This window comes from Stegostoma tigrinum, chromosome 32 (genome assembly GCF_030684315.1).
Source record: "Stegostoma tigrinum isolate sSteTig4 chromosome 32, sSteTig4.hap1, whole genome shotgun sequence".
Classification (NCBI taxonomy): Eukaryota; Metazoa; Chordata; class Chondrichthyes; order Orectolobiformes; family Stegostomatidae; genus Stegostoma; species Stegostoma tigrinum.
In genome coordinates this window covers 6,792,310-6,816,994 of record NC_081385.1, presented here as the reverse complement: position 1 = coordinate 6,816,994, position 24,685 = coordinate 6,792,310, and the positions used below count along the sequence as shown (strand labels likewise).

General features: G+C 43.1%; 1 protein-coding gene across 4 annotated transcripts in view; it reads right to left on the bottom strand.

Annotated features, from left to right (window-relative positions):
• Positions 1 to 9,458: 9,458 nt before the first annotated feature.
• zbtb16a (zinc finger and BTB domain containing 16a) overlaps positions 9,459 to 24,685 on the bottom strand; it is a 256,217-nt gene continuing 240,990 nt past the window's right edge. For all 4 annotated transcript variants that reach the window (XM_059639023.1, XM_059639021.1, XM_059639020.1 and 1 more), the window contains 2 exons: positions 23,812 to 23,979; positions 9,459 to 10,250 (listed from right to left, as the gene is read on the bottom strand). In XM_059639023.1, the coding sequence (XP_059495006.1) occupies positions 10,021 to 10,250; positions 23,812 to 23,979 (398 nt within the window). In that variant the 3' untranslated portion in view covers positions 9,459 to 10,020. The remainder of the gene's footprint in view (positions 10,251 to 23,811; positions 23,980 to 24,685) is intronic.

The following is a 24,685-nucleotide window of genomic DNA, read 5'->3' as shown; positions in this document are numbered from 1 at the left end:
GTAGAGGCGTTGGTACATTTTCTTGACTGTATTGTTGGCATGGAAAGATCAGGACAGATTGTTGGTGATCATCACTTCTAGGAACTTGAAGCTCTTGACCACCTCCACTTCAGCACCGTTGATTCAGATAGGACATGAGCTCCAGTCCACTTTCTGATGTCAACGGCCAGCTGCTTCATTTTGTTGACACTATGGGAGCAACTATTGCCTTTACATCAAGCTGCTAAGTTCTCTATCTCTTTCCATGTACTCTGTCTAACCATTGGTTGGGATCTGAACCACTGCAGTGGTGTCATCCACAAATTTGTAAATGGAGTTTGAGCCCAATTTGGCCACACAGTCATGAGTGTATAAAGAATATTCTTCAGAAGAAGCATCCCAATCCGAAACGTCTGCTTTCCTGTTTCTCTGATGCTGCCTGTCCCGCTGTGTTATCTCATTACTGATGACTTGACAGACTCTGTTGTGGAAAACTGGTCAGAAGCATGGACTAGCGGAGGACTGAAACACCAAGCTTACTTCTGCCCTAATTGCTTATCTTTCATTTACTTAAGTCAGGACACGTGAATTTGTTATCAATTATTGAACAAGTGAAGAGAGTAGTCTGGAATTCATTTGTTTCAGGAGGTTTTTAGGTAAGGATTGCTAACTCTGGTGAATGGAATTTTTTAAAAATACCATTCCAGTTTCAGCCTGAAGCACTCTCAGGTCACGTATAATATAAACTTAAACAGAGTTAAGCTTCTTTTACTATACTCCAAAGTTTCCCAGGACAAGTATATTGTAGATTAACTTCAAAGTAAAACTGCCTCTGCACTATCCCATCAAACAATTCCTGGGTGTGTAAGTAGGCAGCAAGGTGGTGATGAGTAAATAAGTAACCCAGAAATCAAACTAATTTCCTAGGGAAATTACTCACATCATAGCAAGTCAAATTATATTAAGTTTAAAATTATAAGATAGACTTAATAATGGCAACCACGAAATATTTGTTGATTGTCACCAGAACTCCATCTGCTTCACTAATGTCCTTTACAGAAGGAAATCTACCTTACTCACATGGTCTGGCCTACATGTGACTCCAGACCCATGGTAACATATTGACCCTAAACTGATCTTCGAAATGAGGCAACAGACATTGATTTCAAAGATTATTGGAAAGGGCTAGTGATAACTATATCATGTGAGAATAAGAAGTACAGCATGAGTGGATGCAGAATAATGTTCCTTCACTGTTGTATCAATAAGCCTCAAGCCTGTTCTCAGGATGTCACCTCAAGTTCTGCAGAAGGGTCACTCAACCCGAAAGGTTAACTCAGATTTCCCTCCACAGATGCTGCCGGAGCTGCTGAGCTTTTCCAGCAATTTCCGTTTTTCTGATTTACAGCATCCGCAGTTCTTTTGATTTTTATTCCACTGATCAGTGTTATGTCCTATAAGTGCACATGATGGTCATTCATTTCTGGAGTTTTTGAGTAGAGAATTTCCTGGGACTCCATTTCTTTGAAAAATAGCTATCAAGGGACAGGAGACTTTTTTTTTCCAAATTCAGCGTGGAAACAGAAATATCTGCAGTCTCTGAAAAGTTCTGAATTGAAGAGTCACAGGAAGAGTTCCTCCCTTGAATGGCTATACCAAGATAGAACTATCATTGGAATTCATACATTCTGATTGTGAATTTAGCCAAAATTCAAAATCTACAGATTATTTCCAAGCTCATAATGTAACAAGGAGAGCCAGGTAGGAACTAATTGAATCATAAGTTGGTGAGAATTGCCACCACATATCCCCATTATAATAGCTCAAACTTTCAAATGATTCTAAGTGGACAAGAGAAATATTGATCAGAAAGGTGGTCACTGCACAGGAATTGATCACGTAAGAAATCCTATTACTCCAAAAGTCAGTCTACAAAGACAGCCAACAGTAGTAAAAGTAGCAACATCTGTGCCTTATGATGTTGCAATCTCCAGTCTTAAGGCCTCCAATTCTGTTCCTTTCAAGTTCATCATTACCAATCGCTTATCTCCTCAAACTAAAACTCCATATAAATTTGGGACCTGCTGGAAGTCCAACTTTTTGAGGACACCTGCAATGAGCTATGTTTCAATGTGTGTGTTCTGATGGAACCCAGTTTTGAAGGGCTCAAATAGCCTATGTCAGCTTCTAGTTTACAATGTAAAGACCATATCTTTCTTATTTTTCTATAGTTTTGATTGTGGAGCAAAATGAAAAAAGGATTATTTTGAAAATGGGGACTGTGGAAGGGATTGCTGCACTTTTTAAAAGCCAGGTAGTTTACACTCACTAAGAGTTGTTTACACAGTGTTTATCTAACACGTACTCTTCTTTATTCCCATGTGATGTGGTATGTATTGCCTGTTCCTAATTGCATTTGTAATTAGTACCTCCTGCTTCATTTCAAAGAATAAGAAACAATCACATTGTTCAGAAACTGGAATCACATGTAGGCCAGAATAGGTAAGGCAGATTTCCTTCCCTCAAGGGCACTAGTGGAATTAATAATGTGTTGTTCAAGCATTGGGGATAGGGCCATAGACAAACTGGAGTCAGGAAATTTGTAAAGGGAATTTCAGCAGCTGCTGATTGATCTGTAGAGTGGTAATGCCAAAGGCTTTCTGCCTGCCAATAATGATAGTATTGGCTCATAGGGAGTTGGACAGCTTGCAGGTGTGAAAGTTTGGTCAGAAGCTATTGGATACCTGGGAATAAGGACTAATCCTTTCCTCTGCAGTAACATCCAGCTCAAACCTAAAGAAAGCCCTCCCTCACCAGTAGCTGTAAGCTGTAGTCTTTAACCAGTCAGGGACTTTTATAAATTGTAAACCAGTCACCCTGTGCCTTATTACAAACAAGTGAAAGTATCTGGAGAAGGAAGACTGAAGATTAGCAACAGCTGGCAAACCAAAAGAATTGTACAACCGAATCCTGTGCTCAGGTTATTCAACTGCCTTTGCATTCTTTCCCTCCATGACACCTCTGTTGTGTGTGAGTGTGAGAGAGAGAGAGAGAGAGAGAAAGTGAGCAGAAGAAAAAGCGGGCAGGTGGGCAGAAGAGGGAGGGAGGGAGAGCGAGAGCAGGAGAAAGAGCGAAAGAAAAAAGGACAGCACGGGAAAGAGAGAGCAAGCAAGCAGGAAAAAGAGCGAGAGAGAGAACAGGAAAAGAAAGACAGGGAAAGAGAGAAAGAAAAGGGGAGAGAGAGAGAGAGAGAGAGAACAGAGAGAGCACAGATGTCATTATCAGGGGGCTAGATCTTCAACTTTAGCACATTACGGGTCAGTGCTTAATAATTGTTTGCCTGTAGTCATCTCTTGATTTGTAATAAACAGTAATTCAAGAACAAAAACCTGCTCCCAGCCTGAAAGTCAGATAAATGGGGGAGTTTTGTGTACTTATACAAAATATTTAACTTTTTGTGATGATTCCAGGAATAATAAGGCTTGATTTCCAGATTGCTACACCAGTGAGAAACAGCAGGAATCTTATTTGCTCCTTGGTGGGATGTCTGCTTCACAAAGAATCAATGAGATGCCACTGAAATGCACTTCTTCATTTATTTTTTTTTCGAACTGCAGAGTCAAGGTATACAACAGAAACAATTGTTATTCTTTATTTTTTATTTACGTGACTTATAAATAAAATACAAAAAATGTTCACTACAAAAATCTACTGTTAGTAGGATGTAAAAAATATTCTCTTTCGCTATTGAAGGCACAAACTTCACTTAGTGACACATGAAGAAAAATAACCTGCAGCATTTCTTTTTTTTAAATTTTCCCCATCAGAACACTGAAGAAAAAAAAAATGACAAAGCAGAGTCACACAGGAAGAGGCAGCAATAAAGCTTGATGATTACATCACATTGTGGATGGGCTGCACACACGCACGCACACACCCCTCTGGCGATGTTTGCACTGATGAGGACGGGACCAGCGATCACTATTCCAAACACAGTTCTCATTCAAACAAGGGAAAAAAAACAAGAGATCTTTTAAAACTTGTGAACAAAAAAAATTTAAAGAAAATGGCACCTTCTAAATGTAGGCTAACAACAGGTGCTGAGGTAGACTCAACCATAACATTAATTCAGAAAAAAAATAATAAAACACCTTTTTTAATATTAAAAAATAGTACAAAGCAATTAGACTGGCACATGCACTGTCACAAGTCAAAACAAAACAAATGGCCAATTGCCATGAGTACACTTGGTCCTAAATAGCAGTCCTCAGTGCTCTCTCTCTCTCTCTATATATATATATATATATATATAATATATTTATGTGTTTATATATGAACAGGATGGCTCTTTCTGAAACGTTACAAGTCTTCACCATCTTAAACTGGCACAATGCACAAAAAACAAATCCTAAAAAAGAGACTGGACGCAGGATTTCTTTTTCAAATAAAAACACTTGCCGAGAAACAAAGTGTGGAACACCTCTTAAGAAACCGATGCAACACTTGTACTTGACTGCAATAGGAGTTTAAGCCCGATTATTGTTTTTAAACAAAGAATGTGAAAAAAAATTGCAGACAGTTTAGGCTCACCATCATACACATCACATATCAAGTGTAACTATGCATGTTTTGCACTAAATCAAAATAGTTGCTGGCCAATACCATGTGCTAACTGAAAACAGAAAATGCTGGAGGAACTCAGCAGGTCTGGCAGCATCTGTGGAGAGAGAAACAGAGTTAACGTTGAGTCGATATGACTTTTCCTCAGATCTCTCTCAAAACACTAATGCTGTCTCTCTTTCTCTCTTCACAGATGCTGCAAAACTTGTTGAGGATCACCGGCACTTTATTTTTCTTTCAGATTTTCAGCATTGACATTGTTTTGCTTTTCTCACTGAACAAATTACTCTAATGCAGGGTCCCCTCTTATACTGCATAGCATTGTAAGAGTTGAGCGTGAAAATAGCGTTCAGTGATCATGTCCTTGGGAATTTAGTGAAATTTTCTTTTCCTTCTAAGTCCCTCTGTAAAGATGTTCTTAATTTTGTCCCCAATCTGTGAGCTGTGCAAAAGACAGTCAACTTTAAAGAAATATAAACTACATGGTGTTTTAAGAAAATAAAAGTCTTCATCTCCACTTGCTATCACTACCAGAGATAAAAGTATTCTGGTTTTTAACAGGTCACAATAACTTTCTCCAGACACACTACACAATTGCGGGTTGAAAATTGACAGTGACACTTTTGGATGTGCTTCATTATTTCGAGTGGAAGTTGAATGAACAGCTCATACTCTTACACTTACAGAATTCTGAAAACTATGAGACAATATGGAAACCCTTGCTGATACAAAACAACCCAACTATTTGTACCCAGCAACATCAGGTATGCAACTCGCTGTCCAGACTGTCTGGTGGAATCAACTCCATCAGCCTTAATGCTCTGGTAGAGATTGTGGTCAAACTGAATGAGAGATCCTGCTATCTCATCGGGATTGAAGAAACATAATTCATCAGGAAGACCAGCTCTGCCTTTGAGCACTGTTTCACTTCTTAGTTCAACATGTGGCAGCTTTAATTGTAATTATGGAAACCTATGGCCAGAGGGTCCCATTCTTAAGGCAGTGGCAGTGATGCAAGGCATTGTCATTGCCTAGGAAGAGAAGTGATTAACAATTCCTCAGCAAAAAGCACCGTCAAATTCAAGATGAACTACACCTCAAATTTACAAATTCCCCACTAGCAGATTAACTGATCGGCAGTATAACAAATACTTGGCGGTATGTTCACTGGAGAAGATAAAAGCTCAAAATTCCTTCTGGAAACTGAGGATCTAGGATTGGCACAGATGGCCCTCATTATCCTGATCAGAAATGACCTGTCCCATTAGAAAACTTGGTTTTCAATTGCTTTGCTGATGCTGCTCATCAAGTAAACCCTGGATAGTCAGGGCTGAGGTGAAGAATGGGCGTGAAGTGGGGGAAAGATTCCTACTGCTCTATGGAAAAGGCGAAACAAAAAAAACTTGAAACTTTATGTACTTGAGCGACCAGAATGGCAGAAAAGGCCCAAGGCCTTTCAATAGTGACTATTTTCTCAGAACATTAACAATAGTTAGGCCCATTGAATATGCAAGTTTGGGCCTCACTGATTTAGGTTTTTTCTGAAACAACTGTCTAATGAATTTGACAGAAGCCAACACCAGAGTGGATCTGGAGTAAAATTAAATGTATTAAAATTTGTAGCTTTTGTACCTGACAATCAGACACAACGCAGATTAGGGTATAGATTAATGTCTTTTGCTGCAGATATGGTAAAACAAACAAAAGCCACATTGAATCTTGAAGCTAGTCAACTTTAGATGGCTCTTATTGCTACAGTCCTGCTAAAAAGAACATCAGCAAATGGTGAAAATGACCAATGGAATTAATTGTCTCAGGGTTAACTTTAACTGGTTAACCGGCTCAAACATTACCCTCGTTAAAGTACGGGTACTTGCTAGCTTGTTAGGTCAACAATTGCCAAGTTAGATCAGTTAAGGCCCAGTGTCAGCCTCTGTCTAAAAATGGACCCCAGTGACCCCAACAGAAACAACGAGATATTCACAGTAAACCCTTGCTGCATTAGTGAACGTAACTGAAATAGTGTAAGAGTGGATTGTTTGAATTTAGCTTGGCTGCACAGCCTTAATTCTCACTTAACATCTTGCTTACAGTCAAATCCAATTCAATTTAAACCACATTAATAGGGTCTAAATTACTTTTCATTTGCATCAACTTATATCAAAGATTTGCTTGTACTTAATATTATCTTTTACTTTAAGGAAAACTTGGGAGACTGCTTATTCTCCTCGGGACTGGCTCAAAAAGCGAGAGTTGCAGGAACAGAACTCTTTCCCCATTGAAGGTACAGAATGCCAGCGGCAGGTAGTCCCAGGTCAAAGTAAGACACCAAAAATCAAAGGCAGTCCTCATGCACTCGTGCAAGAGCTGGTTCAGGCTCTAGCCTGGGTTCAAAGGCTGCCATTGTAGACTAACCTAGCTCAAGGCTACACAACCTAACAAGGTGCCAGTCCAATTTGTAATATTGTACCCAGTACCACAACTTGCACTTCCCACAGAGGACATCTGTGGGAAAGGTTAAGGGCTGATTCATTTGGCTCGTGAGATTGTGCTCACAGGGTTGAGACATTACAAACAGAATCTCTATAGGCAACTGGGTAGAAGCCTTTATGGGGTTGGACATAGCCCCCAATGAAAAGCCAATGTCTGACCTCCTCCTCCACCTGTCCTGCAGGCAGAATTATGATCACTTTTCTGGAAATAAGAATCTGCCTTCTTCAGCCACAATTCTTTATTTGTTCTAATGATAAACCAGTTTCCTGTTATCATGAGAAAAAGTAGCACAAGCTAAGATTTCGCACAGTAACTAATGGGCTCTGAATGAAGCCAAAAATCATCCAAGAGTCAGAACTGAATTTAGTTTTGAACATTTGTTTCAATTACCCCAGTTGCAGAAGTTTTAAATAAAATACTACCATCATGGTGTGAAATGAAATATATTCTAGAGTAAATCTCCACATAAACATTGAGCTTGCTAACTCTAAATCATACTGGAATTAAACTGGTTCCTTTTTGAGCGACTTCTTTGGTTAACCCGCAAGATAATGGCTGTGCAGCCAAGGCTCTGGACTTTCATCTCCAATGTCAAATCTCCTCCTCTGAAAAACAAGTGACATCACTTGAGGGTGTTAGCAGCCCTCCAACTAAATCATGCTCTCAAATTGCAAGTGCCAGCAGTTCCATGATAGGGAAACTTGGACATCTTAACTATCATGTTCAAAGGAGAACTTTTCAAGTGTTTATTGGCAATGCCAATCAAATTTGCAGATCAGTCTCACAGCAACATTCAATATGGACTGCCTAGTCTGAACTGCTACGGTATATAGTATCAGTACAAAAGACCACAAGGCCATTTGTAATAATCATTCAAAGCACTAGTCGCCATATTTGTGCGTTAACAAATGGAATTCCAGTTTAATTAACTTTTTTTTCAAAAAAGATAAAGAAATGATCACTATTAACCACTTGGGTCCTTTGACTTCTAAATTATAACAGCCAAACATTTAATGAATCAGGAAACAAGGATTTGGGTTCTGTCACTGACAAACCAGTGCGTTATTCACAAATATCTTCAATAGCAGAAGTGCTACAAATGGGCAGTGAACTTCTCAAATTAGGAAGCCTGATCTGTTTTCCAAACTTTTACTGACCATCCCCTTCCACCAAACTCAAGAGGATTAATGGTCTGCAATAATAACTGAAGTGCGTTTCATAAGCCACTTTATAAGTTGGGGCAAGGGATGAGGGGAAGTGAGAGTGGGAAGGACAAAACTGGGAATGGAGGTGAGGAAGGTGAAGATATTGGGAAAATTAGGTGGGGGGGGGTGGAAATAATAGGAAATGGAGAGGGGAGAGATGTAAAGAGGAGGAAACCAGATATCTTGTAGGTTTTTGGCCTGATACCACTTTGGCAACAATTTCAGCCCTGCCCACTCGATAATCATGGGAACCATTCTCACTGACTAATGAAATACAACCAAGTCTATAGGTTCATCAGTCAGATATAGGCAAACTCTTCCTCTTTGCATGTAGAAATTGTTCTTTGTTGCTAGGCAACAAGACTTTCCCCCTCTCTAGGCTTGTGTACCCAATGTCCTGCTGGCTTTATTAATAATTAGAGGTTATATTACCAAGTAACTTTGTTGCTTTTTGATTTAGTGCTAAATGCATGGAATAACATTGGGATACAACAACACTGTTTGAATTCCCACTTATTCACGAAGAAAAATCATATTTCACATCACAGAGGCAGAAAGACTACCAGATACCTACAAATGTTAAAAGGATTGACAATTATTACAAAAATATCACAATTTTGTAAATATCTAACCATTCGGTCTGAACATCACAGAGTGCTCCTCAACCCTGACAGTGTAGATTTGAATCCCCTCCATTCCCAGCGTACATTTACTAAAATCTCTCTTTACACACACACATCCATCTACCTCTCTCTCTCACACACACACACACACACACACACACACACAAACCAAGATTCCAGATTCTCCCCCAAGCGATTCTCTTCTTTTCTTCATAGTTAAAGAAAACCACATTGACTGTTCTCATAACTCAAGCTCAACACCTGTGTCCTTTCCATCGCACATTAGAAACTAAACCACCAACTGTTGCCTTTTCAACTAAAGGACTACACACACTCTTTCCATTTTTAAGGCACCCCCAAATTTCCCTTTTCACTGCTGGTCTAGACGTAACAGCTGTGCACAGCTAACCCAGTCTTTTCACTCCCATTCCCCAAGTTCTTTTTGTTTTTGAAATGACATTCCCCGCCACCCTCATCCCAGCAACACCCTAACTACGGCTAGATTCCCTAAATTCCCTCCCTCCCTCCCTCTCCCCGCCCTTACATATAGGTGCTGTTAGTTTGCCAAAGGAAATGCAGCAGACAATTCAAGCATGAGATGAACAGTTGTGGCAACAATGTAAAACACAAAAATACTGCAAACTGTGCTTTAATAACTTGCCAAAACAAAGTTTAAAAAAATAAGAGGTAGCTTTCAGAATATGTTTTGTCTCTTACCTAACCGGGAAGAGACGTTTTCCATTCATTTTTAAACAAAAAGCACAAAAAAAGGAAGAAAAAATAATAATTTGGTAATGACTGCGCACACTCAAAAACAAAACTACTTTCTCTGCTGTGGCACTTTGCAGTCCCTTAAGTACTTAAACTTGTTGCTACTGCCCGTCATATTTTGTGATTTATTTAATGACCCATGCCTGTACATGAAAGGAGGGCATCCAAACAGGGAAAAAAAAATTCGCTGAACAAGGTCATACAACGAGGTAATTCCAAGCGCACTGTGTGAGACACAGAAAATGGTTCAAAAAAAAATTTTTAAAAATCAAATTTTCTTCCCCACATTCACAGCAGTGTTTTTCTTTTCCCCTCTCTTGCTTTCATGGTTAGACGTAGCACAGGTAGAGATATGTTTTCTCTATTCTCCAGTCTGGTGGAATATCCTCTGGCTTGTGGCCTTTCATGTGCTTCTGCATAGCAGAAAGGCTGGGGCAGTAATCTAAGCATATTGTGCACTGGTAAGGGGATGCCCCATTATGGGTGCGTAGGTGCTTGATCATAGCAGAGTAGTCCCGAGACCGTTGATGGCACAGTTTACATTCAAAAGGCTTTTCACCTGCAAGAACCGAAATAAAAATCACATTATGCCTTTGAAGATCAAAAGTTGCTTATTTCCCATTGACGAACACACAAGACAGTATAGAATCATAAATCCCTATAGTGCAGATAGAGACGATTCAGCCCATTGAGTCCGCACTGACCCTCTGAAGAGCATCCAACTCAGACCCACCCCCACATCTGTAAACCTGCACTTCCCATGGCTAAACCACCTAAGCTTGCACATCCCTGGCATTACAGGGCAATTTCGTACGACCAAATTCACCTGATCTGCACATCTTGGGACTGTAGGAAGAAACTGGAGCACTCAGAAGAAACACATACAGGCACAGAGAATGTGCAAACTCCACACAGTCTCCTGAGGCTGGGGTCCCTGGTGCTGAGGCAGCAGTGCTAACCACCGAGCTACGCAGCCCTTATCCTCCCCTCCAACTCCCCTTCCGCAATTCCTTTGGCCCCAGCAACCAATTGTTGTTTTTCTCTCCACTCCTATCTCCATTAAATTTTATCTTTCTCCCATCCCAATTCCACTCCCTGCTTCCTTCAACTTTTAGTCCTCCTAACCTCCCCACCCCACAACCTCCCCACCCCTGTAGACCAAAACAGGATCATCTAGGGGGAAAAAAAAATAGCCATTCATCACACAGTCCACAGTCTATTCAGGTGTAGGGGCATCATAATGATGGCCATTCCCACAGCCCACTAGAAAGGAGAGTTCTGGAGAGCAAGGAGGCAGGGAGGCGAAACCTGAATAGGGATAGAAGAGAGTATGCTATAAAGATTAAGATATTTACACGTAAACAGTACAGCGAGTAAGGCAACTTAAAGATATTAGAAAATGCAGGCATTAACTTCCAAATCAATTATCGCTCATTTGAAACTGCTTAATTTCATTACAGCAGCAATTTTGATCCTAGAGATGCTTGGATTCACTGTACAAAGAAAAACATTGTCAAATAATGTGATAGACCTTTCTAGTGTCAAATTGTTCTCAAACATTTATTTGTCCAGTAGCATTTACTGAACCAAATCTCCAAGATGCACTGCAGTTGTTCTTCGACTAACACCTTTCAGACCTTACAAATTGGAAGGGAAAGAGCAACAGGTTCATGGAAACACCATCATCTACAAACTCCTCTTCAACCCCCTCACCACCCTAACTCATACCCCAAAACCCTAACCCACCCCCACTTCCTACCTACCAGCCTCATCCCCACCTCCTTGACCTGTCTGGTGATCTTCCCCATCCGCTTCCAAGCGGATAGTCCCCCAACCCCGCACAGCCTGGTTCTACCTCCTGTCAAAATCCCACAAACTGGACTGCGTGGGCAGACCCATTGTTTCAGCCTGCTCCTGCCCACGGAACTCCTCTCTTCTGACCTTGGCTCAGTTTTCTCTCCCCTGGTCCAATCCCTACCCATGTACATCCATGATTCATCTGACGCCTTGCGCCGGTTTCAAAGCTTCCAGTTTACCGGCTCCAGCCACCTCCTCTTTACCATGGACGTGCAATCCCTTTACACATCCACTCCCCACCAGGAAGGCCTTAGGGCTCTCCGCATCTTCCTGGAGCAAAGACCTGAACCATCACCACCCACCACCACCCTCCTCCGCTTGGCCAAGCTCATCCTCACCCTCAACAACTTCTCTTTCACCTCATCCCATTTTCTTCAGTTAAGAGGGGTCGCCATGGTACCCGTGTGGGCCCTAGTTATGCCTGTTACTTTGTGGGGTACATGGAACTTTCCTTGTTCCAGTCCTATTCCGGCTCCCAATCACGACTCTTTCTCTGATACGTTGATGATATCATCGGTGCTGCTTCCCTCGCTTGTCTAGAACTGAAAAACTTCCTCAATTTCACCTCCAATTTCCACCCGGCCCTCACTTTCACCTGGTCTATCTCTGACTCCTCCCTTCACTTGTGTTTTCATTTCTGGGGATAGACTGGCCACTAACATCCATTACAAACCCACCGACCCCCACTGCTACCTGGACTATACATCCTCACACGGGCAGCACAGTGGCTCAGTGGTTAGCACTGCAGCCTCACAGCGCCAGGGACCTGGATTCAATTCCAGCCTCGGGCAACTGTCTGTGTAGAGTTTGCACATTCTCCCCGTGTTTATGTGGGTTTCCTCCGGGTGCTCCGGTTTCCTCCCACAGTCCAAAAGATATGCAGGCTAGGTGGATTGGCCATACTAAATTGCCCGTAGTGTTCAGGGGTGTGTGCGTTATAGGGGGATGGGTCTGGGTGGGTGCTTCAAGGGGCGGTGTGGACTTGTAGGGCCAAAGGCCTGTTTCCACACTGTAGGGGATCTAATCTAATCTAACTCCATTTCCTGTAAAGACTCCATCCCATTCTCTCAGTTCCTCTGTCTCAGTCACATATGTTCAGATGAGGCCAACTTTGACAAGGGACCTTCCGACATGTCCACATTCTTCCTCAACCCAGGATTTCCCAACTCTGTTGTCAACAGGGCCCTCAACCAGGTCCGACCCATCTCCTGCTCTTCTACCCTCACCCCTTCTCTTCCCTCTCGCAATAGTGATAGGGTTCCCCTTATCTTCACCTACCATCCCACCAGCATGCATATCCTGCTGAACTTTTCCAGCAACTTTGTTTTTGTTCCTTAAGCTGTCTGTCTTCCCTCCCAACTGACCAACCCCCATCCCAGCTCCCTACTTGCAGACGCCTTTACTGGCTTCATCCCCGCCTCCTCAACCTGTCCATTTTCTTTCCACCATCCACCTTCCATCACCGCCTCCCCCTCTCTCTCCATTTATTTCAGAGTCCCCTTCCCCTTCCCCACTTCTGAAGAAGGGTCCAGACCTGAAACGTCAGCCTTCCTGCTCTGTTCATCCAGCTCTACACCTTGTTATCTTGACTCAGAAATACGTTGGTTATTCATTCACAGGGTTAAAGTCCTAACATTGTTTTTTTTAAAACAGCATGGACCAACACCAAATGGGCCGCAATGACCCCAGCAGGTGGTTCACTACCTCCAAGGGCAAATGGGGGGAGGGCAATAAACACCAGCCTTGGTGGATGTAAATGCCTCCACATTCCACGAATGAGGTGAAAGCACAGACAGAAGTTTATCCAGATCTTGAATGACATTTAAAGCACGCTTTTAATTCAAGTACTTTCCATCTGCTTAAGAAACTAGCTACATGCCATTCCCCCATTATAGATAAGTATAGCTCTAAAAAGAGTCAAGAGCCCAACACCATATAAAGAAGTGATAATGGGAACTGCAGATGCTGGAGAATCCAAGATAATAAAATGTGAGGCTGGATGAACACAGCAGGCCAAGCAGCATCTCAGGAGCCCTCTCTGAAGGGTCTAGGCCCGAAACGTCAGCTTTTGTGCTCCTGAGATGCTGCTGGGCCTGCTGTGTTCATCCAGCCTCACATTTTATTACCATATAAAGAAGCCTACTTTATTGGCAGTCCATCAAACACTGTTAACATAGACAACAACAGAAATTGCTGGAAAAGCTCAGCAGCTCTGACAGCACCTGTGGAAAGAAATCAGAGTTAATGTTTTGGGTCAAGGAACCCACTATTAACAGAGACTCGCTCTATCACTGACATATAGTGGCGACTCACCAAAGCTCCTTCAAAAGCACTTTCCAAACATGCAACTTTCTGCAATGGGGAGGACAGCAGACACATGGAGACACCATCACCTGTGAGTTCCCTCCAAGACCCACATGTTAGCTTTGGCTAGGTTAAAATCCCACAACTCCATGGCTAACAATGCGGTGGGTGTGCCCATCCATTATAGACAGCAGTAGTTCAAGGAGGCAGCTCATCACCACTTTCTCTAGGGCTAGGCAACTAATGCTAATCCAGGCAACACCCCATGAACAAATATCAAAAATAGAGTAGTTATAACATGTGTAAAGATCATTCACCCCATCCAGCGAGTGCTGGTGTTTCCCCTATTTGTGATCAGGACTTTCTGCTCACAATTACCCAACCTGCCCCTCAATTCCTCCATGCAGTACTAACCATTTGATTAGCATGTGCTGGTATACTTGTTACTAATGCAGCTTATTAGCCACTGAACTGCATTTTAGCTGCTATTTCCTGGTTCAGGGTTTCAACGTCATCTTTCAAAACGATTGAGAGCATGCGAGACAGGCTGCAAATTGCTGACACTGACAGATATCTGTGCGCTAACAGTTTAATGTGGGGTCGGGTGCTACCATTCACCTTCAAGTATTTTACACCTGTCCATCCCATCGCAGCAAATTTCTAATCAAATTAACTTGTACCATTTAAGTGCAGCACTTGAATTATAAACAGCTGTTAAAATTAGGGAATTATATAAAATTGCAATAGATTTTGTTTGCAAATTAATTCAGCTCATTGTGTACTTGCTCCTTAAATTTTCATTGACCTGATTTTCCAAATCAGCAATCCTGTCATCCAAGTGATTTAAACATGATTAATTCAAACAAGGAATCAAGGGAGCTGAGGCTGTACTATGAATGATGAGGCAGATCGTCCTTGTTCCCAGTGCCTCCCTTCCCCACAGGATGGGTTCGTGCCCCAGCTCGACAGGCCAAGTCTCTGTATATGATTGATGCAAGTGGCCTTAACTGCTAGATGTAGCACTTCCTTGTGGTGACATTGTAACCAACCTGTCTGAAGCAACCTTTAGATGGAGAATTCCTCTTGTTGCGTGGAATTATCAGGACTTTACAGCACAGAAACAGGCCACTCAGCTCAGCAGAGTATTGCTCCCACATGAAGCTTCTTTCACTCAATGTAGCCATCGACTCCGTTCCATTTTCCTTTGCCTTCACCTAGATTACACTTCAAATGCATCCGACCATTGCCTCCACCACACCCAGTGGCAGTGTTTTTCTCTCTCCGTGTTTATCCAGCTTCCTCATTAATTTGTTTATTATAGGGGCTGCTCTCTTCCCTGCTGCTGACAAACTCTATTCTGAAGAAGGGTCCCAAAACATTAACTCTGCTTTCTCTCCACAGATGCTGCCGGACCTGCTGAGTCTTTTTTCCAGCAATTTCAGTTTTGTTTCTATCATATTTCTTGACAGGGATTAAAGTGGATCTCCCTCTCATTAACTCCCCTGACTCAGGGTGCCCAATGGCGGTTTTCCTGGGGCAGTCCTGCATCAGCACCTCTCAGCTCGTGGGAATTCCTCCTCATGCAATGATGAGACGCAAACACTTCCCCACCCATTCAGACAGGAACCATCCACCTCTCCGGCTTCCTCCTCCTCCACCTCCCTCCAGCCCCTGAAGTGGTAGCACCTCACTCCCTGCCCAAGCAGAGTCAGATGCTAAAATACCCCTCTATTTATTACCAAAGGATTAGCCATCCCAACCAGAAAACAGAAGGGGACAATGTTGTGGTGAATGGGGAGGGAAGGCAGACAAAGCGGAACCAGGTGTCAGCAAAATAATCTTGGGCGAGGGGAGAAATAATTTGCAATCTCTCTTATGGATGAATGGCCTCACCAGTAAGCTCTGGCCTCTCACATGACAAAATCTCACCAAGATAGTCAGAGTCAGGCATCCACAAACAGAACAGAAGGGGGAGGTATGTCTCAGAGCAATGGGTGTTGGTCAGTGCAAATGGTGGAGAATAAATCCCAATAGTATCATTCAGTTATTTCAATGTGCCACACTCTAGATAATAAATCACCAATGAAAACAAATCCATAAGTGTTGGCTCATTTCAGCAAACAATTAGGGTAAGTTATGGAAGCAGTCAAGGGTGACAGCAGTAGAATTAAACACTGCAGAAACCTTCCAGCAAGGACTTCCTCCTGGTCAGGTGGCTTTATACTCAAAGAGAGAAATTCTCCTTATTTCTCGGACCTTGCAATCCTCAATGCATCAAAAATCAAATGTAGAGTTACATCTCCAGATTTGTCATCTTCAGAAAGACACAGAGATATTGATCATCAAAATACTACAATAGACACGCAAATTGAAACTGGAACAGTCCACTCAGCTCTCAATATTCTAACCCTATTAAAAATATGTAGAGGTCTGTCTCTTACACATTCTAGTTGTCCTCCCAACATCCACAAACATCTTGTGAGAGAGAATTCCAGATTTCGACTGTCCTCTTAGTAACAAATTCCTCTGGAATTCCTGAGTGCTCCCATTTTTAAGTTTATTACGGTGGTCCATTGTTCTTAACTCCTCGAACAAATAGTTTAATCTCTCCCTATCCTAGCAAACCACTTCAACATTTTAAACATTTCAGTCCAGCAACTTGCATTCTCCTATATTTGACAGAATACACCCAATGTTTAAACGTTAACTCCTTTATGGCTAATCTCCATTATTATCTCAGCTGATATTAGTACAGGATATGGCATATCCCAGACTTGAATTTGGCTTGTTAGATTTTTTTTATTATTTATCAAGATGGTCTCTCACTAAAACGCAAGTGTTCAATGCTACAATTTTAGTTTAAACAACAAACAGAAGTTCATTACACTAAAGAAATTAAGACAAAATAGATTAAACCAAGCTATTTATATATTAGCACAATCTGAAACATTTCAAAACAAACAGCAAAAGTACGCTTTGATTTATCCCATCACGTTACAGTACTCAAACACAAACACAGTTTTTGCTTGTGTACCACATCCGAAAGTTTAATAATGACTTCTTTTAAATTCCAACCTGGATTAGGACACACAACTGAGCTTAGACTTTTGCACCTTCAAGTAGCCCTTTCAGCCTTCTGGTTTGGAGCTTTTATATTAAAATCCTTACACTGATGTAACCTATTCCCTAACAGTTCTGAACTATATTCTCTCTTCAGGAGAAACAATTTCATACATTTTTAACTGGGACATCTGAAAACTGAGGGAAAAAAAGTTTCCAAATTATGGATCTTTCCTTTTAGAAAAATGAAAATCCCAATCCTTCTGATCAGAAAGCAAGTTAATTGTCTTCAAATATTTACTCTGTTTACTCAGAAAATTCTCCTGATACTAACAAGACCTATTTAACACCCACACTGACAAACACACTCTTAGAAACCCAAAGAACTGTTGATGCTGTAAATCAGGAACAAAAACAAAGTTGCTGGAAAAGCCCAGTAGTTCTGGCAGCATCTGTGAAGGGAAAAACAGAGTTAATGTTTTGGGTCCAGTGATCCTTCCTCAGAAACGTTAACTCTGTTCTTTCCTTCACTGATGCTGCCAGACCTGCTCAGCTTTTCCAGCAACTTTGTTTTTGAATACACTCGTAGACATAGACTGAAACCAAAATGGAACTAGTTCAAAATTCAAACTCTTCAATAAACAAACATTCATACAAATCACACAAATCAATCACATCAGGCTCACCATCTTCCTAAATCACTTCCTTTTACCAAAAAAAAAAATCAAGTAGGCTTGGGACTCTCACTCCTGATGATTCAGCATTACCTCAACATCCACAGAAAACAGAAAATCTAACCCAATATAATCCAAGGTTCTGCAATGACACTAAATTCTGAACTTCATCCTTTTACCACCTAGGGCCAGATTAGATAAATTGGGCAGATAAATTAAAAATTTGGAACATCTTAAGTCCAAATCACTGAAACAGACTAAAGGTGATACATTTCTTGGTAAACCCCTCACTCAAAGATGCCACAGCACCATTTGGTGTTAAGAAGAGTGAGAAACAAGGAGCGAATGTGGAGCGGTGCACTTGTACCTGATTGTGAGCTAAGATAATTCATTTGGGTTCCAAAAAGGCACAGTATTTAAGACCAAACAAAAGGACAGTACAGCAGAGGAACAGGCCCCTCATCCGGACAAGACTGCACATACACATGACGCCATTTTAAATGATAGCCTTTGGCCTCTATATGCCCGTATCCCTCTATTCCCTGCCTATTCATGTGTGGATGCCTCTTAAAAATTGTCATTGTACCACCTCTGGCTGCACACTCCAGGCACTTAGCTCCTTCTGTATATAAAGAAAACCTGCCTCTGACATCTCCTTTAAACTTTCCCCCTTTACCTTAAACCTATATCCCCTCGTAATTCAAATTTAAACCTTTAGAATTTGACTATCCATTCTCACCACGCCTCTCAATTTCATAAACTTCTACCAGTCTGTCCATCATCCTTCACTGTTCAAGTTTGTCAAATCTCTCCTCGTGGCTCATACCCCCCCCAAAACTAACCAACATCCGGCTTAGCCAAATTCTGTACCCTTTCCAAAGCCTCCAGACCCTTCTGGTAGTGTGGTGACTACAGCTGAACACAGTATTCCAAACGGGGTCTAATGAAAGTCCTATGTAGCTGCAACGTGACCCATCAATTTTTATCTTAACAAAAACTGCTGGAAGAAGTCACCAGGTCTGGCAGCATTTGTGCAAAGAAAGCAGAGTTAGTATTTCAGGTCTAATGGCCTTTCACCAGAACAGTTCTGAGGGGTCCCAGTGTTGATCCCTGCGGAACACTACTGATCACAGATCTCCAGTCAGAAAATCATCCCTCCATCTTTACTCAGTCTTGCATGACTAAGCCGGTTCTGTGTCTATTTTACTAGCTCACCATAAATCCCACATGACTTCACGTTTTGTATCAATGTGCCACGTGATAGTTTGTCTAAGGTCCTGCTAAAGTCCATACAGACAACACCTACCGTCCTGCCTTCAATCAGCTTTGTCATTTCCTAAAAAAACTCGAAGTTGTGAGACACAGCCTTCCCTGCACAAAGTCATACTGCCTATCGCTAATAAGTCCAAATGTCCTATCAAGATAGCGGTGGAGTGAGATGCTCCAAACAGCAATCCTCTGCTCCCTCTGTTTATTTACTGCTTTTTCCCCTTTTTGCTGTTTTCTCCGCCCACCACCTCCTGATGTAGAACAGGCTGGAGGCATGGAGCGACGTGGGGATGGCCAGCGGAGGAGGGGGCACGGAGCGACGTGGGGATGGCCAGCGGAGGAGGGGGGCACGGAGCGACGTGGGGATGGCCAGCGGAGGAGGGGGCACGGAGCGACGTGGGGATGGCCAGCGGAGGAGGGGGCACGGAGCGACGTGGGGATGGCCAGCGGAGGAGGGGGCACGGAGCGACGTGGGGATGGCCAGCGGAGGAGGGGGCACGGAGCGACGTGGGGATGGCCAGCGGAGGAGGGGGCACACAGCGACGTGGGGATGGCCAGCGGAGGAAGGGGCACACAGCGACGTGGGGATGGCCAGCGGAGGAGGGGGCACACAGCGACGTGGGGATGGCCAGCGGAGGAGGGGGCACACAGCGACGTGGGGATGGCCAGCGGAGGAGGGGGCACACAGCGACGTGGGGATGGCCAGCGGAGGAGGGGGCACACAGCGACGTGGGGATGGCCACCGGAGGAGGGGGCACACAGCGACGTGGGGATGGCCACCGGAGGAGGGGGCACACAGCGACGTGGGGATGGCCACCGGAGGAGGGGGCACACAGCGACGTGGGGATGGCCACCGGAGGAGGGGGCACACAGCGACGTGGGGATGGCCAGCGGGATGGATGCATGAGCAATGTGGGGACTGGTGTTGGAGGTCAGTGGCTTGCCAACCCAATCAAACCACGCATGGAAGCCTCCGGCACTAATCTACTACAGCCATTCTATAAAGGGCCTGCAATTTTTATCTTTTTAACTTTATTGCTGTATTAATAGTATAAATTAGAAAAGATAAGTAATGTAACTTTTTTCCTTTCTTTCTCTCCTTTATTTTTCTATTTTGTATTTAAGTTCTGTACCTGGATACTTTGTACCTAAGATAGTGCCACATTAAGCAACACTGTAAACTTTTCACTGTACTCCTGTACTTGAGTACATGAAAATAAAGAATATTCTAATTCTTCTGATTTTTATTTTCAAATGTGAATAACTCTTATCCTCAAGAACCTTCTCCAATAATTTCCCTCCATTGACATAACCTCACCCACCAGCCTGTCATTTTCCAGAGAATCCCTGTCACCCTTCTTATAACGAGGGAACAATGCTGGCCATTCTCCAGTCCTCTGGGACCTTACCTGTGACGAAAGAGGGTGCAAAGATTTCGTACCTAGGGTAGATCCCATCAGGTCCTGGGGACATGTCTACCTTAACGCTTTTCAAAACACTCAACACCCTTTTTCATTTTGACATGCCCTAGAATATTAACACACCCCTCCCAGGGCTCACCATTCACACCTTCTTTCTCTTTTGTGAATTCCGATGCAAAAGTATTTGTTAAGGACCTCACAGATTTCCTCTGGCTCCACACACAAATTCCCTCCTTCTTCCTTGAGTAGACCTACCCTTTCGCACCTAATATATGTACAAAATACTTTGAGATTTTCCTTAATACTGTTTGCCAAAGACATTTCAAGTGCCCCTTTTAGCCCTCCTAATTCCTTGCTTGAGTTCTTTCCTGCTATGTTTGTAAGGAGCAGATTAGATTTACCAGAGGTAAGTAAAAATACCAGATCTTTTGTAACAGCACAGGTGGAGGAGGAGGAGGAAAGGCAAGAGAGGGAGAATGAGTGCACACGTGTGTGAGGGTATGTATGACAGTGAACATGAGCGTGAGTGCATCTGCGTGGGAGATATTTCACATTGGGTACATTGCTCGTGTGCAAAAACTGCAGAGAAAATAAAGCACGCCAGGAATATTAGAATGGGAACATTTTGATTACTACAGACAGGGAAAACAATTCAATTTAACTTGGCAACATTTGGGGTGGAGGGGAATCTAATTAAAATATTGCAGGGCCATGCATTAATGGATTTTAAAAGCTCCTGGACAGGGTAGGAAACTTGATTTTACCCTGTGGCATTTTCATGATGTCAGATTTTTCAGTCCTCGTGACAAAGTGCTCCTTCGCTCAGATCGCCTGAGCCACAGCAGAGAATGGAAAGCAGCTCAAGCAGACTGGCCCTGCAGCAGTCCACAGATTAACACACGGCAACATCGACATTAGGTTTTCCAGCTCACCCTCCAAGTATCGCACAGTTAATCTGCACCGATACTAAATTACCACAAAAGGTTCTACTTCAATCAGCGTTTCTTTGACCTAACTCAAATTAGCTTTGCATTTAACAAAAAGAGAGAGAGAGAGACTCTCGAATTTATAATTCTGAGCTGCAGCACATTTAATCTTTCACGCTACATTGTACTGGGCTGGGTAGCAATCTCTGGACGAAATCATTAGTGTGTGAAAGACCAACAATGTTCACTGTGCCATGCAGCAAAAGTGTGCAGAAATGTTAACATCAACATACAAACATCACCTTGAAGATACCTCTATAGTGGATGACATTGGGTTTTTGAATGTCAGAACCTTAAATAATAAGAAGGGATCTGTTGAAACCCTGTGTACACAGAGTGAGTGAGATGGGGTTTATTGGAAATTCATGAATAGGAAGGGGTTTCACAATCCTGCAATGAATTGGAAGAGATTTAATAGAACATTTCAATCCCATTTAAAACAATTGCATGGTAATGGATTCACTGGAATTCTAGATCCTACAAGCAAATGAGGAGAAATTTAGACTATTGAAATTTTAGCAGTAAATCCTCATTCAAGGGAATAATATTTAAATGTGATGTGATGTGATAATGGGAACTGCAGATGCTGGAGAATCCAAGATAACAAAGTGTGGAGCTGAATGAACACAGCAGGCCCAGCAGCATCTCGGGAGCACAAAAGCTGACGTTTCGGGCCTAGACCCGTCATCAGAGAGGGGGATGGGGAGGGGGTTCTGGAATAAATAGGGAGAGGGGGGAGGCGGACCGAAGATGGAGAGAAAAGAAGATAGGTGGAGAGGAGAGTATAGGTGGGGAGGTAGAGAGGGGATAGGTCAGTCCAGGGAAGACGGACAGGTCAAGGAGGCGGGGTGAGGTTAGTAGGTAGGAAATGGAGGTGCGGCTTGAGGTGGGAGGAAGGAATGGGTGAGAGGAAGAATAGGTTAGGGAGGCTGAGACAGGCTGGGCTGGTTTTGGGATGCAGTGGGGGGGTGGGGAGAAGAGGGGGGAATGGGAGATTTTGAAGCTTGTGAAGTCCACATTGATACCATTGGGCTGCAGGGTTCCCAAACGGAATATGAGTTGCTGTTCCTGCAACCTCCGGGTGGCATCTTTGTGGCACTGCAGGAGGCCCATGATAGACATGTCGTCTGAGGAATGGGAGGGGGAGTTAAAACGGTTCGTGACTGGGAGGTGCAGCTGTTTATTGCGAACCGAGCGGAGATGTTCTGCAAAGCGGTCCCCAAGCCTCTGCTTGGTTTCCCCAATGTATATTTTTTCTCTGTAGTATGGAACATGCTACAGAATCTAACCAAAGATTTACAATTTGTTTCTATAGGAACAAGCACTTGACTTAAAGTTGAGATTTTCAGGAACATAGCCAAACGTTAACTGAGAACTTACATATCAGCACTGAACGGGATGAGTTGTGATCGTAAACTTATTAACCTGGATCCTATAGTTAGGGAAAGACGGCGATCTAGTAGAAATGTCACAAGATTAGACGAGTAACACAGATGCCCAGGCCAGTGTCTGTGGGACATGGGAACAAATACCCCCACTGAAGCTGAATTAATTGAAATTCAATTAATTACCCCAATGCTTGTAAAAATCAGTCTGGTTCACCAATGACCTTCATGGAAAGAAATCTGCTGTCCCTGCCTGGCCTAGCTTACAGGGGAGGGGACTCCAAACCCACACAACAATGTGGTCAAATCTTAACTGCCCTCCAAAATGACCTAGTAAGCTACTCAGTTCAAGGCTAAGAAGAGACTATCCTAAGATCAATCTACCCTGAAAACCCTACATTTTTAGGATAGTAAAATGTAGGGTATGCACGGTAGATTGATCCTAGTAGGATAATAGGTTGGCACATCATGGGCCGAAGGGCCTGTACTGTGCTGCATTATTCTATGTTCTAGAGCAACAAGGGGGACATGGTGGCTCAGTGGGTTAGCAATGCTGCCTGTCAGCACCAGGGACCTGGTTTCTCCTCGGGCACCTCAGGCAAACATCGGTGTGGAATGTGCACACTCTCCCTCCCCGTGCCTGCGTGGACTCCCTCCTACAGTCACAAAGATGTGCATTGGCCATGCTACATTGCCCACAATGTCCAGGGAAGTGCATGCTAGGCAGGTTAGCCACAGGAAATACACGATTGCAGGGAGGGGTTACTCTTCGGAGGATCAGTGCAGACTGGACGGGCTGAATGGTCTCCTTCCACACTGTAGGGATTCGATAAAGCGTCAACAAGTGGCCAACAATGACATCCCATGAAAAGGAATTAGAATTGTATCAGGGATAATTGGAACTGCAGATGCTGGAGAATCCAAAATAACAAAGTGTGGAGCTGGATGAACACAGCAGGCCAAGCAGCATCTTAGGAGCACAAAAGCTGACGTTTTGGGCCTAGACTCTTCATCAGACCAAAAAGTCAGCTTTTGTGCTCCTGAGGTGCTGCTTGGCCTGCTGTGTTCATCCAGCTCCACACTTCGTTAAAAAGGAATTACAAAGTCTCTTGTGTAAGTGTGAGCAGTGGCTGGATCTGAAAGCTGGTCCTGCCTGAGGATTACCTGTGTGAACTCTGTAGTGAGTCTCCAGCTGGTGTTTCAGACTGAACTTCTTCCCACATCCATTGCACTCGTAGGGTTTTTCCCCAGTGTGAATGCGCTTGTGACTTTTCAGAGTACACTCATCTCGGAAGCAGCTCCCACAGAATTCACACTCGTATGGGTGGTCACCTGAGAGAGGGGGAGAAAAAGCAAAATTGGTCAGGGCCACTTGAGTAAAGAATCTTTGATGACCTCATCAAAGCCACTCTCCGATTGTCACGATATAAAACAAAGAGCTGCAGGAAGCTGGAGATCTGAAACAGGAATTGCTGGAGAAACTCAGCAGCTCTGGCAGCCTCAGTCAAGTGAGAGAAACAGAGTTAACGTTTTGAGTCCAGTGACCCTTCTTCAGAACTTTTTGGGTGAGAAAGTGTGGCAATCACAATAAAAAGATATATTCGCATTAGAAATGATGCGGAAAGATTCTGGTGGTGCAGTAAGAGCATCCTTACCTCTTGTTCAGAACATCCTGGTTCAAGTCCCGACTGCTCCAGAGATGTGCAATAACACCTCTGATGAGGGCAATTAAAAATATCAAGGTTAATTCAGAGGAGAATAAGACTGGCTTCCAAATGCAACATGACATGATATGAAGATGGATTAGGGTATGTTTATAAAATCAGGAAAAATCTAAACAGAAATTGCTGGAAAAGCCTAGCAGTTCTGGCTGTCTCTGTGGAGAGAAACCAGATTTAACAGTTCAAGTCCAGTGACCCATCCTTACAACAGGGAAATATTACTGATGCATGTCAGCCTTCTCAAGTGGGTATAAAAAGGAGTAGGAGAGCTCGCTCTTGGTCTCCTAGCCCATAGCCCTCAAACAATACTGCAAAAA